Genomic DNA, 14,492 nt, shown 5'->3' with positions numbered 1-14,492 from the left:
TAGTTTTACTACCGCAATCAACATGTCATTGAAAAAATGACTAATCGTCTTGTCAGAATGTTGGAACTATTCTTGTATCATCTGGTTTCTCTCATTATGTCCAACAACATGAAGGAAAATGGCTAGTGGTTCCTCCACTGAAACATCTTGACTGTTTGCAATGAGGCCTCGCTCTTTCAATGCATTGCACTGCCATATAAACACATGTTTGTCCAAACAGCAAAGTTCATGCAATCGGTCATCGTGCCATTTTAGGAGAGATTGTGTGTGCATAGCTCCAATGCAATCCATGGTGTGTTTGGGTTCTTTATGAACCCACGTATCATAGTAAAACTCAATCACCACATAGGCACCCTCCATAATACACTCCATCTCCTCATCAGTGTCCATCACCCCGTTGAAAGGTAAGTTACTATCAGAACCTAACTCGGTATCCAATTCTACCTCAGTCTCCATTTCGGTTTCCTTATCATTAGCCATTTGTTACACTATCATGCAATTTAATAAACACAAACAAAACTTATAATCGTAGAATGAAAGGCATAAATGCAAAAATATAAAAATCACACACTTAATTAATATTAAAATATAAATCAAGTCCATCAATAATAATCCTAACACAATGCAATCAAAACAAAGAGTATTTAAGTTCTAAAGTTCATGTGACAAAAAACAAAACACATATTGGTGAAAACGTATTTCACACTCTATTGGAATGCTCGTATAACTCTTTAATCATCTTCAATCGCAAAGTAGGAGACCCGATTGCAATAAATAAGTCATGGAATTCACCCTTCATGAACTAGAGACTAGCAAACATGAATATAGGACTCCTCTCTTCAATCTCAAGGATCTCCTTTAGGAGGTTCATGAAACGTTCCGTAGAGGTTAGCCCGGTATCCTTGCCAACTCTATGAGTAGTTGTTAGCTCAAATGTAGAAGCAATTCTTTCCAAATTCTTGCTCATCTGTATAGTACCCGTCGTCTTCTTTCTCCTAATAGAGTTGCTACTCTCCCCTATGTCTCTAGGGGTAACCATATGCGTGTGAGAGCTAATTGGGACTGCTCCAGCCTCCTGCATTGTTTCGGATGCATCAATGGGTGCCTCTGGCTCATGGTATAATTCCTCATCCATCCGGTCATCATCCTAAGTCGGCTGGGTTAATGGTACCACCTCCGGTAGTGCACCTTCATTTGGTGCCCAACTATCATAACCGTGGGCAATCATGCCACCAAATATGATGTCCAAATCTGCTACATGGGGAAGACCCGTGTATCTAAACTATGCCGCACCAAGGTATGTCTATCATACAAGGACATAATTGTATAAGGTTCTGCCTAACAAATTAATTAACCTACATACCTTCAGATAGTCATCCCCAGCAGTGAATGTTTCGTCCACTAGATCCCAACCCAAACCAGTATAAGTTGATAGTTTATGTAATATCTTCCACTCGTTCTTCACTAAATCCTAGTGATTCTTCATTTATTTTTGGGTGTAGTTTTTCCCCATTATCCTATTGAACTCTTGAATCAAATTTGTACACCCTTGTCTATCTAGTATAGTATTGGTTTGGTGACCGGAAACTACTTGTTGCAAACATAGGTCCACCCAAATTTTGTGTAGTTTCGGAGTCCATGTAGCCTGGGAGCCCCCCCCCCCGTCCATTTTTCCCTTGACTACTGGCCATAACCTACAAATTATATATAAAATCAACGAATGAAAATTCGGATTATTCAAAAAAAAAACATAAAAAAGATAACCAATACCAATGAGAATTTAAAAAAAAAGTAGGATACAATTTATTATGCATATTAATATTTGGATTATTCAAAAAATAAAATAGGATAATTTCAACTATACATATAAACCAATAATTGGAAATTCAGATTATTCAAGAAAATAAAAAAACACCACCAATATCAAATTAAAAAAATAAAATATGATGACTAAATTCGGATTATTCAAAAAAAGGATAATATTAACTATACATATAAATCAATAAAAAATTAAAATAGGATAATTTTAACTATACATGTAAATCAATAATTGGAAATTCATATTATTCAAGAAAATAAAAAGACACCACCAATTCAATATACATAATAATATTCAGATTATTCAAAAATAAATAAATAAATAGATCAACAAAAAAATAAAAATAGGATAATTTAAACTATACATATAAATCAATAACTGGAAATTCAGATTATTTAGGAAAATAAAAAAAACACCATATCAAATTAAAAAAATAAAATAGGATGACTAAATTGGGATTATTTGAAAAAATAAAATAGGATAATATTAACTATACATATATAAATCAACAAATAAATAAAAATAGGATAATTTTAACTATACATATAAATCAATAATTGGAAATTTCAGATTATTCAACAAAAAAAAACACCACCATTATCAAATTAAAAAAAAATAGGATGAATAAATTCAGATTATTCAAAAAAATGAAAATTTAGGTTTATCAAAACATATTCTTATTTATTACACTTATTTTTGTTTAATATGATGAATATACAATATTCAACATGTACCCAAATTTTTCTCTAACATTTTCTATATTTTTAATACTCTTATGCGATTTCATCTTTTTTAATTTCATTATTTAATTATTACATCAAGGGTGACACATTTGACCCAAAAGGATGTTGACTTGCTACTAAACAAGAAAACAAATCCATTTTTTTGTTGGTTTTGAATTCTATTTTATTTCCATAATTAATAAACATTTAAAACAATATTTGTTTATCATGTTTAGTTCCTCATATGATTCATATAAAATATTAGAGATATGTCCAAATTTTTTTGTAGAGTTTCTATGTTTTTCATATTGTTTGTATGTTTACGTATGTTAATTTTTATTATTTAATTATGAGATCAAGGGTTGACACATATAACCCGAAATGTTGAATTTTTTAGAAAACAATTTCATTTTTTGGTTGGTTTTTAAATTTTATATTTTATTTCCAACATCAACAAAATTAACTATTATTTATCTTATTTTTATTTGATACGATTAATATAAAATATTAGATAAGTTCCTAAGTGTTTTTTACATTTTTTTGCATTATTACATGATGTTTATATGTTTTTTAGGTTTTTTAATTTTTATTTGATTATGACGTCAAGGTTTGGCACATTTGACTAAAAGGTTGAATTGTTGACCCGCCACCATAGATTGGTTTAAATTTATATCCCATTCCAACATCAATAAGAATAATTATTATTTATCACACTTTTTTATATGATTAATATAAAACATTAGAGACGTGTTTAACTTTTTTATATTTTTATTTTTTGTATTTATTCATACATAATGTATTGACCCATTTGACCTAGATGGTTGAATTGCTTACATGCCACAAGGATGTAAGAATAGTTCCATTTTTTGGTCAATTTTAATTTGTATATTTGTATATCATTAAAAGTATTAGATATATATCTAATTGATATAATTTATTGGTTTAAATAGCTTAAATATGGAATTCAATGAGAGAATGAGAACTAATACCCTAAATTTAAAATGTAATGGGAAAGAATTTAATGAGGAGAAATATAATAGTTTAAATTACATTTTGTGTCTTAACAATTAAAGAGGGACCAAATGCAAAAATAAAGATATTATAGTTTAATAGTAGGATTCAATAAATGATAATAGGAATTAATCATCATCCATACTCATAAGGGATAATAGGAGTTAATACCTTAAATATAAAATTTGATGAGAGAGAATTGAATGAAGAGAAAGTGGTTGTTTAAATTACACTTTTGTCCTTACATTTTAGTCAAACAAAATTTCCACACTCTCATTCACACTTTTAATAAAGCTAGTAAATGAGCACGCAGAATCTTCAATGATGATGATAGTAAATAATATATGTTTTCAAACTTTTCTAATTTTTTCAATTTCTATGTTTATAAAAATTATTCTTATTTGTCACACTTTTTTTTGTTTTATATGATGAATATATGATATTAGAGATGTTTTTTTACAATTTTTTTTGTATTTTGTGTACTTTTATATGTTTTCATCTTTTTAATTTTTATTATTATAAAATTATATAATTTTGACATATAGGATTGACACATTTGACCCAAAAAGGTTGAATTGTTAACTCGCTACCAACTTGGAAAACAACTCCATTTTTGGTTGATTTTAAATTTACATTTTATTTCTATCACCAATAAAAACAATTATTCTTTGTTACACTTATTTTTCTCTATTAACATAGTTAATTAATGTAGGACTCAACAAAAGAATGAGAGTTAATACCCTCAATATAAGAATTAATGAGAGAGAACTGAATGAGGAGAAATGTGGTATTTCAAACATTTTGTGTCCTCACAATTAGAGGGACCAATTAAAAAATAGGAGCATTTTAGTCACAAATAAGATTCGATGAATATTAATGGGAATTAATACCTTAAATAAAGGAGCTAATGAGAGAGTTCAATGAATAAAAAAGTGGTTATTCAAAATACATTTGTCTTTTCAATTAAAGGGGAATCAATTAAAAAATTAATATATTTTAGTCAGACCAAAGTTGCATACCAAAAGTCCCGTTGGGCTACCCGCCCCATCAACTTGTCTACTAATTATCATGGACTCCACAATCCGGGAGGTTGATGAAAGTAACTCTTTGGATTATTATTCAAAGTTTATTATTGATGGATGGAAAAGATATGATATCTGAAAAACTTCTAATCAACTGAAATCATAAACGTGGTAGCCAATCAGGTGTTATTTATCAAAATTGATGGGTTTTGATTGGTCAAAACTCTTTCCATACCATATCTTTTTCGCATCATAGATTTTCCCATTATTAATTGATTAAAACGCGATACCACATGGCGAGTTGGTCAAACGTGCTAGTTGGATAAAAAGAGCGAGGGTCGGGAGAATTGAGCATCTCTCTCTCCTTTGAGTAGTCAAAAACTTGTGGCTTAAAAGGTATGTAAGATGTGAAAGAAAACTAAATAAAGAGAAAATCTCCCGTTAAACTTGGGAACTATCCGAGTCAGTTCTTGCTCGTGTTCTGGCTTCCCCCTGTTGATCTTTAGAAATGTCATCCATTTCTCTTGCAATAACAGAAATTTCTCTTTTTATTTGATTGACACCAACAAAAAAAAATTAAATTGTCTAAAATTAATCATGACTTTTTAGTAGTTCTCTTAAACTTATCATAACTTTTCAAAACATTAAGAAAACCCATGTTGGTAAGTTGATGTTAAATGGACTAATATATGTGGGTAGATTACTATTTTACCCTTTTGTTCTGTTGTAAATGAAAATAAAGCAAATTTTTTATAAAAATAAAAAAAAAATATATCTTAAATATTTCGGTTTAAAAAAATTCACCCATTTTACATATAAAGGGAGCTTCAAATAATAATAATAAAATGCTTGTGATTCAAATAAAACTCATCTAATGCTCCATATCTACTTGCACAACACAACTATCATTTTATCCCTTTTAATTTCAAATGGAACAAGAACTAACATAAAAAAAAGATCTATGGTCATAAATAAGACACGTGGCTCTATAGAATACAAAGTCCACTTGACATGCTATGCTATTCAAGATTGGTCATAAAAATTGCATTTATATTGATTTGGACAATTTTTATTAATAAACAGTTACTCTATTCTAACACATGGTGAGTTTTGAAAAATAATAATTCACTTACATGGAGTGTCTTAAAGTTTTAAAAACTTACTATGAATTTAAGAGAAATGCTGAAAATGATGTGAGTTTAGACAATTGTAAAAACATAAAAAAAAAAACAAAAAGAATTTTACACCCTGTATGACACGAATGGACTAACGTGTCAAACGAAGGGAGAGTTTAATAGACAACAGAATCTGTCAAACGGTTAAGAGCCAAAATTTTCTCAACTAAATGGTTTGTAAATGGCAATGACAATGATCGACAAAGATTCAGAACCAATCCTTTAACAAAGTCCATGCCGCATTACCGTATGGGGAAAAGGGGGCAATTAGGTAAAATCAATCCTTTTGTCTGAAAACCATGTTTTCTTTTTTTTTCTCAGATCCATATAACCTTCCCTTTTCTTCCTTCTAGCTTTCCTTTCCACGGAAGGGAGGGGGCTGGACTCTGAGTCTCTGAAGACAGAGAAGAACCAGAGAGGAACCCCCCTCCCCCGTGAAAAACCATCTCCGATCATCAATGGCATTCCTCCTAGTCCTTTTCTGCGTCTTCCTTTCCACCACAAGCACCAGAAACCTGGCCTCCTCTAAAGAAGTCCCCTTCTCTCCACATGACAACTACCTCGTCAATTGTGGCTCCCCCACCATGACTACCCTCAGCGATGAGCGAACCTTTCGCTCCGATCGACAAGCTGCCTCCTTTCTCTCCTCCAAAGACGACATCCTAGTCGCTATCTCATCCACCAAGGATGTCCCTAACCCTCTGTATTTAACAGCCAGGATCTTCGTCCAACAAGCCACTTATAACTTTAAAATGACTAGACCTGGCTGGGTTTGGATCCGTCTCCATTTCTACCCTATTAACAACGACCAATTTGATCTCCGAAACTCTGTCTTCTCCGTCTCCACTGAGGAGGTTGTCCTCCTCCACAACTTTAGTGTCAATAATGAAACTAAGGTGGTCGTGAAGGAATACCTCCTAAACGTCACCACACCACTTCTTTACCTCAAATTCACCCCCATGAAGCACTCTGCTGCGTTTATCAATGCTATTGAAGTGGTATCTGCTCCAGATGGCTTGATTTCTGACGTGGGTTCTACGCTTTTCCCGGTCGGTGACTTCTCCGGACTATCGAATCGCGCATACCAGACCTTGTACCGGATCAACGTGGGTGGGCCCATTATCACCCCACAGAACGACACCATTGGTCGTACATGGGAATCTGACGACATGTATCTACAGTCTAGAGCCTTGGCTAAGAATGTGTCCGTCTCTCCCAGTATCATCAACTATCCTGCAGGCCTATCACCTTTGATCGCGCCCAATTGGGTCTATGCATCCGCTGTTGAGATGGCTGATGCTATTGAAAAGCCTAATTTTAACATAACATGGAAATTCGATACTGATCCAGCGTTTGACTACCTGATTCGAATGCATTTTTGTGATATTGTGAGCAAATCGCTCAATGATTTATACTTCAATGTGTATATTAATGGGAAAATGGCTATCTCTGGACTGGACCTGTCAACCATCACGTCAAATTTGGCTGTACCTTACTACAAGGATTTTGTCGTGAATGCTTCCTTGATATCGGATCAGCTTATCGTCCAAATAGGCCCCATGAACCAAAACCCAGGTGCAGTTAATGCAATCCTCAATGGCTTGGAGGTCTTGAAGATGAGCAGCTCTGTTGGGAGTTTGGACGGAGAATTCGGCGTTGAAGGCACTGATATGGGGGCAAGCAAATCCAACAAAGGGGCTGTTGCAGCCGTAGGTTTTGCAATGATGTTCGGAGCCTTTGTAGGTCTAGGTGCAATGGTGATCAAGTGGTATAAGAGGCCAAAGGATTGGGAAAAGAAGAACAGCTTCTCTTCGTGGTTGCTCCCTCTTCATGCAGGACACTCTACCTTAATGACGAGCAAGAATTCCATGGGGTCTCACAGGAGCAACTTCTACTCGTCGACACTTGGGTTGGGTCGGTACTTCTCATTTTCAGAATTGCAAGAGGCAACAGGGAATTTCGATCAAAATGCAGTGATCGGCGTGGGAGGATTCGGCAATGTCTATCTTGGGCATCTCGATGACGGGACCAAGGTTGCAGTAAAGCGAGGGAACCCACAATCTGAACAAGGTATCACCGAGTTTCAAACAGAAATCCAGATGCTATCAAAGCTCCGGCACAGGCACTTAGTCTCTTTGATTGGATATTGTGACGAAAACTCAGAGATGATCCTGGTTTATGAGTACATGTCAAATGGACCCCTGAGAGACCATCTGTACGGAAAGAACTTGCCCCCATTGTCCTGGAAGCAGAGGCTAGAGATCTGTATTGGTGCAGCTCGTGGGCTACACTACTTACACACGGGTGCGGCGCAAGGGATCATACATAGGGACGTGAAGACAACCAATATATTATTGGATGAGAACTTCATTGCAAAGATGGCAGATTTTGGGCTATCAAAGAATGCACCCACCATGGAGCAGACTCATGTAAGTACAGCAGTGAAGGGGAGTTTTGGGTATCTAGACCCAGAGTATTTCAGGAGGCAGCAATTGACCGATAAGTCAGATGTGTACTCTTTTGGGGTGGTGCTATTGGAGGCTTTATGCGCAAGGCCAGCCATTAATCCAGCTCTTCCGAGGGAGCAAGTGAACCTAGCAGAGTGGGCTATGCAATGGAAGAAGAAAGGATTGCTCGACAAGATCATCGACCCTCACCTCGTTGGCGCCATTAATCCTGAATCCATGAAGAAGTTTGCGGAAGCCGCAGAGAAGTGCTTGGCTGAACATGGTGTTGATAGGCCAACCATGGGAGACGTGCTTTGGAATTTAGAGTACGCACTACAGCTACAAGAGGCTTCTTCTCAAGGTAAGTTGGAAGAAGAAAACAAAGCAGAAGCTGCTACGACAACTACATCATCATCGGCTGGGGTTGTGGTTGCACCAACTGCTATTGCCCCTGTTAATTCTTCTACTCCAGATAATCCACAGGTGGTTGAAGCCAATAGCGCTCCCGCGCAAGTTCATGCAATTGATGAACATTCCGGGACTACAATGTTCTCTCAGTTTGCAGAGATCAACGGCCGATAATTGATTGAGAGATGGTTAGTTATATTTAATTTTTATTTTCATTTTTTTCCATGGAGTGGTCACTATAGTATGTTATTCCAGTGCATGGATCGGTTTGATTTTACTACCGGACATTGTGTGATTGTAGGTAGATTTACATTCTCTTGCTCCCACTAATTCCCTAGGCGGTTTTTGGTTGCAGTGCAAATTTTGACCGAGTGCAAAATTTTTATCCTGTTCAATTTTACTTTCGCTTGTTTGCAATTAATTATGATTTGCGACTATAAGAATTTGTACTTTTATCTCTTTTGCACTGACAGTATAAACTTTGCATCTCAAAAACTGATGCAAAATTTATACCACCTTACTCTCCTACCTCAATTCCTTGTGGGATAACATCATCTTACATTATTCCTAAAACAAATAAGTAATCCTCCTACCTCTATTCCTTTTCATTTAAATTGGAGGTCACTTCACTTTACTTCCCACAAATAAAGTCAAATCTGAAGCAAAAGGTGATCAGTACACTCAGCCCTCTTGCACTTCCATGCATTTACACTAGTACGAATAAAATTTGTACTGCAACCAAATGATGCAGCCTTATTCAATCTAATCCCAATAGTCTAGATCTCTTACAAGATTTTTATGCTTTTTTTGTTGAAATGACAAGGTAATATTTATTAAGAAAATATATTTTGTGCTAAATATTAATATTTATTAAGAAAATGGTAAGCTTTTATGCTAAATATTATACTTACAAATAGGAGGTGCATAAAATCTATAGGAGTGGTTTTGATTGATTAAAACCACCCCATGAGTATTTTTGAAATCTCAGTGATGCATGAGCAAAAAAAACATGGGAGATTTGGTCTCGGATTTGCTCGCAGCAACACTTTCCAACAAAGCTAAGGCATGCCTCCCATCTCGCTCGACGAGATCTTCTGCCAAACTATGGGATAGTTCCCATTTTCGGACCTTAAGGCTCAGTTTGGTAGGAGTATAAATACAAATATGTAAATAAAATAATACAAAATACAAGTTTTTGTACTCTATAAATTTGTATTTGTACTGCTTTCAAACTGAGAGCCTAAGGGGGCATTGATTTTTTATTTGCCTTCCATTCAATATATATACCTATTTTTTTTTTTGTAAAGAATCAATATAAACATTAAGGCTCAGTTTGGAAGGAGTACAAATACAAATACAAGGTTTTGTACTCTACATATTTATATTTGTATTTCTTCTAAACTGAGCCTAAAGATACATAAATAAACACAAAAAAATATGGTGGATTAAGGGTGGATGTAACACATGTAACTAAGAGGTTTTAGTTCAAATCCTTCTACTTGCATTTTAAAGTTTATAATGACTTAGTGACCTGGGCAGGTCATGAAAACCTGGCTAGTTTTCAACTGTTTTTTTGGATTTTAACCGGTTCTGATGGTTTTCATAAAAATGAAATGAATATCTTACCCATTTTGAAAAAAAGAGAAATGGATGAGTGTCCACCGTCCAACACCCTGATTTTACATTTCCAATTCTACCCTTCCTTGATTTCATATTTCTAATCCTACCCCTGCTTAAAACGACGGAATTATATATATATATAATATAATATAATATATTTGTATCTGTACCATTTATAAAAATAAGGATGGTGACAATGTTCCATCAAAAAGCCTGATTTTTTACTTTCCATTTTTACCCTTTATCATGTTTTTTATTTTAAATCTTGATTTTCACTTTCCATTTTTACCCTTTATTATGTTTTTTATTTTTCAATTTTATTTAATTAACAGTTAACACTTGTAATTGGATAATCTCTGTATCTCATCATTTTCTCATTCATAAAAATGATGATGGTGACAATGTTTTGTCAAAGCCTAATTTTCATTTTCCATTTTTACCCTTTATCATGTTTTTTTTATTTTAAAGCTTGATTTTCACTTTCCATTTTTACCCTTTATCATGTTTTTTTTTTATTTTAAAGCTTGATTTTCACTTTCCATTTTTACCCTTTGTTATGTTTTTTATTTTTCAATTTTATTTAATTAACAGTTAACACTTGTAATTGGATAAAACAAATAAAATGACAATAAGACTAATGTGGAACCTATTCCTTGTCTTATCTGATCTTCTCCCGAAGCACCTACTTAATGAACCTCTTCATTGATTAGAGCCAACACGTGTCAAGTATCGGATGGTTTACCCAAACCACGAATTTGAATTGAAGGGAAGAATGGATTTTTTTCAACCTCTCTTTTCATCAAGGAACAATCAGATGATTAAATGAAGCTTTTTTTTCTCCCTATTTTTTTTTTCAATTGTCTCTCTTAACGTAATAAGTTGTATTGGATCAAGAAATGCTCTTAGGTTCATTATATTGATTCATTTTAGGTGTTTTTTCTCGATGATCATCGGGCCAATCTAGTAATCTGACACCCTACCAACGTAATATCGTAGGGATTGTACTTGGTAGGGCCATAGGGGTTTGGAATGCATTTTGTTGGCAAGAGATCCAGATTCTTCTATATAAATTGAATGGATATTCGATTCGAATCCTAATATAAATGAATCAGAATTAACCTATATCCTAATGCTAAGCATTAGATATGCATATAACGGCCCCACCATTGATGAGCAAAACGACAAGAGGCAAAAGGCCAAATGTCATCATTCACACATGAAGCGAAGACATAAATCCTAAAACCCCATTTCTCTCCTTTAAACCCTTCTCTGCATAGTGTATATCTTATCCACTCCCCTTACTTTACAGTAAGAAGGAGGAAGCATAAATGGCATCTCTCTTATCCTACACACCTTTCTCCTCAAAATGAAGAAAACAATATAAATTACAGAAAAAACAAAGAAATACGCAAAAAATTACAAAAACATAGAAAATCATAAAAATTTCTATACCATACTAAAAAATGAGAATATTGTCTGTGACATTTATAAAAATGAGGACGGTGGCAGTGTTTCGTGAAAAATTCTGATTTTCACTTTCCATTTTTACCCTCTTTTAGTTTTCTAATTTTATTTAATTAATGGTTAACACTTGTAATTGGATAAAACAAATAAAAAATTAATAGTTTTTTTTCCAATTTTATTTAGTTAACAGTTCACGGTTGTAACAAATAAAATAATACTAAAACCGCTATGGAACCTACTCCTCTCTCTCCCCAATAAGGCTGTAATCAGATCAGATTTTGATTGGATGTAGCAAAATCCGCATCTGATCCGAATATTAAGAACCTACATTCAAATTTGATCCAAAATTCGATTGGATTTAGAGATCTCATATTTGAATTTGAATCCTAACAAGCTCATATCGGATTCAAATTTAATCAGACTCCACTTTAAATTCTCTAAAATACCACTAAAATTAAAAAATTATTTATTTTTCAACTTTTATATATAATAAACTAATATAAATATAACAGACTAAATTTATTATATAAATTCATATATAACATAATATTTAAAATACATTTTTATAAATTTTAATATAATTATATAGAATTTATATATTAAAATTAATAAATATTATAATATAATCATATTCAAATTTTAATCAAATCATATTGGGTCAAATCCAAATTTGATTTGATTATTAATTGGATGTAGATTGTAACATCCCAATCTGATCCGGTTACATAAATACGTAATTTGAATCCAAGATAATCAGATTGGATGTCGAATTGGGCCTCGGATTTTCGGGTACCATTGACAGGCCTACTCCTATCAGGCCTACTAGACGAACCTCTTCATGGATTGAGTGTTCACACCTCAAGCCTCGTCCACCTCACACCTCCTAGTACTAACTTGACCATCAGAGTCTCCGCTTCGGGTATCCACCTGAGGCCTCTAACGTTCTCCTTCACTCTTTGCAAGACTAACCTAATAGTCCCCAGCCACTCTGGACCTTAGACCATTCAACAGCACCTCAGATTGGGAGCGAATTGACAATGTTGCCTAAGTCCATTTTGACTGGCAACAATTTCAATTGAAAAACTTGATCAACCTCCATAATACTTCAAATTTGCAGTCCCCCCTCATTATAAGGAAGAGTGATCTTGCTCCAGGCCACCCAAGCATGTCAACTTTCTTGTTTTTCATCAGACCAAAGCAAGTTAGAGAAAATTCTCTCTAACCTTCTTAAAACACCCTTTGGTGTTGCAATAGTAGTGAGAATGTGGATGAAGAAACTCGCAAGAATATGTCTAATAAAGACAAGTTTACCTCTTGACAGCAAAACCTTCCTTTTCCACCCCGAGAACTTGGTTGTAACTTTCAAAAGAAGATCCTCAAAGTGAAGTGCTCTAAGCCGACCTTTTGTCATAGGAACACCATAAGTAAATGGAAGCTTCTTATGAAGAAAACTTATTGCTCTTTCAATAATATAAACCCGGAATGTCAATGCTTTTTTGGCCACGAAAAAACAACTTTTCTGTTTATTTATCATTTGGCCTAAAATGGATTCATATTGATGGAGGATCCTCATCACTTTTTCCAAGGTTCTCTTAGAACCTCTAGTGAAGATTATCGTGCATCCCCATAAAGAGTATGAGTTATTTTTGGACAACCACTAGAGGCTACACAAACATTTTCATCGGATTCGGCATGTTTTTGGGGGATCTACTTAACACTTCCTTAGCCAAGATAAACAAATATGAGGAAAGAGGGTCCCCTTGCCATTCCATACAAGCTAAAACCAACAATTTGTTACTGTTTTCATCACAACCCACGAGATGTTGAAGCCAAATATGAGAACCTTCTAAATAAAATTTCAATTGTCTATCATAAGCCTTGGCCATATCTAATTTGATAATGACATTTCCTCAAATATATATATATATATTTGTCAATATCATCTACTAGTTCCTAGACTAGAGATATATTGTCTACAATATTCCTTCCCTTGATAAAAGCCCCCTGTTCTAAAGAATTTCTCTAAAATACTTGACAGTTTGTAAGTTGAAATCTTAGCAATAATTTTATAACAAAAACTGCCTAAGCTGATAGGCCTGAGATCTGAACAAGATTTCGGATCCTGACATTTAGGAATCAAATTAATAAAAGAAGTATAACTTACCAGAAATCTTCACATCTTCCATTTTTTTCATTATTCCACGCATTTCTTTTTCCTCTTCTTCTTCACAGGTACTATTCCATATTTTTGTCTTGGATGAGGGTAAATACTTGTCATTCTTTGCCATGTTCAGGTATAACCTATCGTCATTGCTCTTTTTTTTTTTTTGCAAATTCCATTAATGCATTAAGATTTTACATGTTTATTTCTCCATGCTTAATTAGTTCCTTACAATTAGGGTTTAAATGTATATAATTTTCTCCACATCCAAATAATTCCTTAAGGTTAGGGTTCATCCTAGTATGTAGTTATGGATTTACTACCATAGTTAATAATCTAGAGTTGGATCTCCAAGACATTGATTTTTAAGGATTTTTCTTGGAGTAGAAAATTCCAAGTACCACCCCTTCTATTATCTAAGAAAATATCCCCAAGTCTCTATGGCAATCACTTTTAATGACTAAAGTTGAAGTTATTTCAGCACTAAATGTGATCCTGTAATTTATGTTCCTATAATAATAATAATAATAATAAAACTAGCACCATTAGAGGTTGTTCCCATATTATGTATTGAAACCACTTGAAACATGAAAGTTATATTCTCTTTTCCTTATCAATATTTTGTCATTTGATCTCTTACAAG

At 33.8% G+C, this 14,492-nt stretch overlaps 1 protein-coding gene across 1 annotated transcript; it reads left to right on the top strand.

Annotated features, from left to right (window-relative positions):
- Positions 1 to 6,083: 6,083 nt before the first annotated feature.
- On the top strand, positions 6,084 to 9,041 carry LOC104603855 (putative receptor-like protein kinase At4g39110). Its single transcript, XM_010268021.2, has one exon. It carries the CDS (start codon positions 6,208 to 6,210, stop codon positions 8,776 to 8,778), a length of 2,571 nt encoding a protein of 856 aa, XP_010266323.1. The 5' UTR covers positions 6,084 to 6,207; the 3' UTR covers positions 8,779 to 9,041.
- Positions 9,042 to 14,492: the final 5,451 nt, after the last annotated feature.

The sequence above is a fragment of the Nelumbo nucifera genome, chromosome 5 (genome assembly GCF_055504915.1).
Source record: "Nelumbo nucifera cultivar China Antique chromosome 5, China Antique-T2T, whole genome shotgun sequence".
NCBI lineage: Eukaryota > Viridiplantae > Streptophyta > Magnoliopsida > Proteales > Nelumbonaceae > Nelumbo > Nelumbo nucifera.
Note: the sequence above shows the minus strand (reverse complement) of the source record. Positions and strands in the feature narration are given on the sequence as shown.

What these genes read in the sequence shown, in the direction of transcription:
- LOC104603855 (XM_010268021.2), top strand. Translation starts at nt 6,208, where the DNA reads ATGGCATTCCTCCTAGTCCTTTTCTGCGTCTTCCTTTCCACCACAAGC.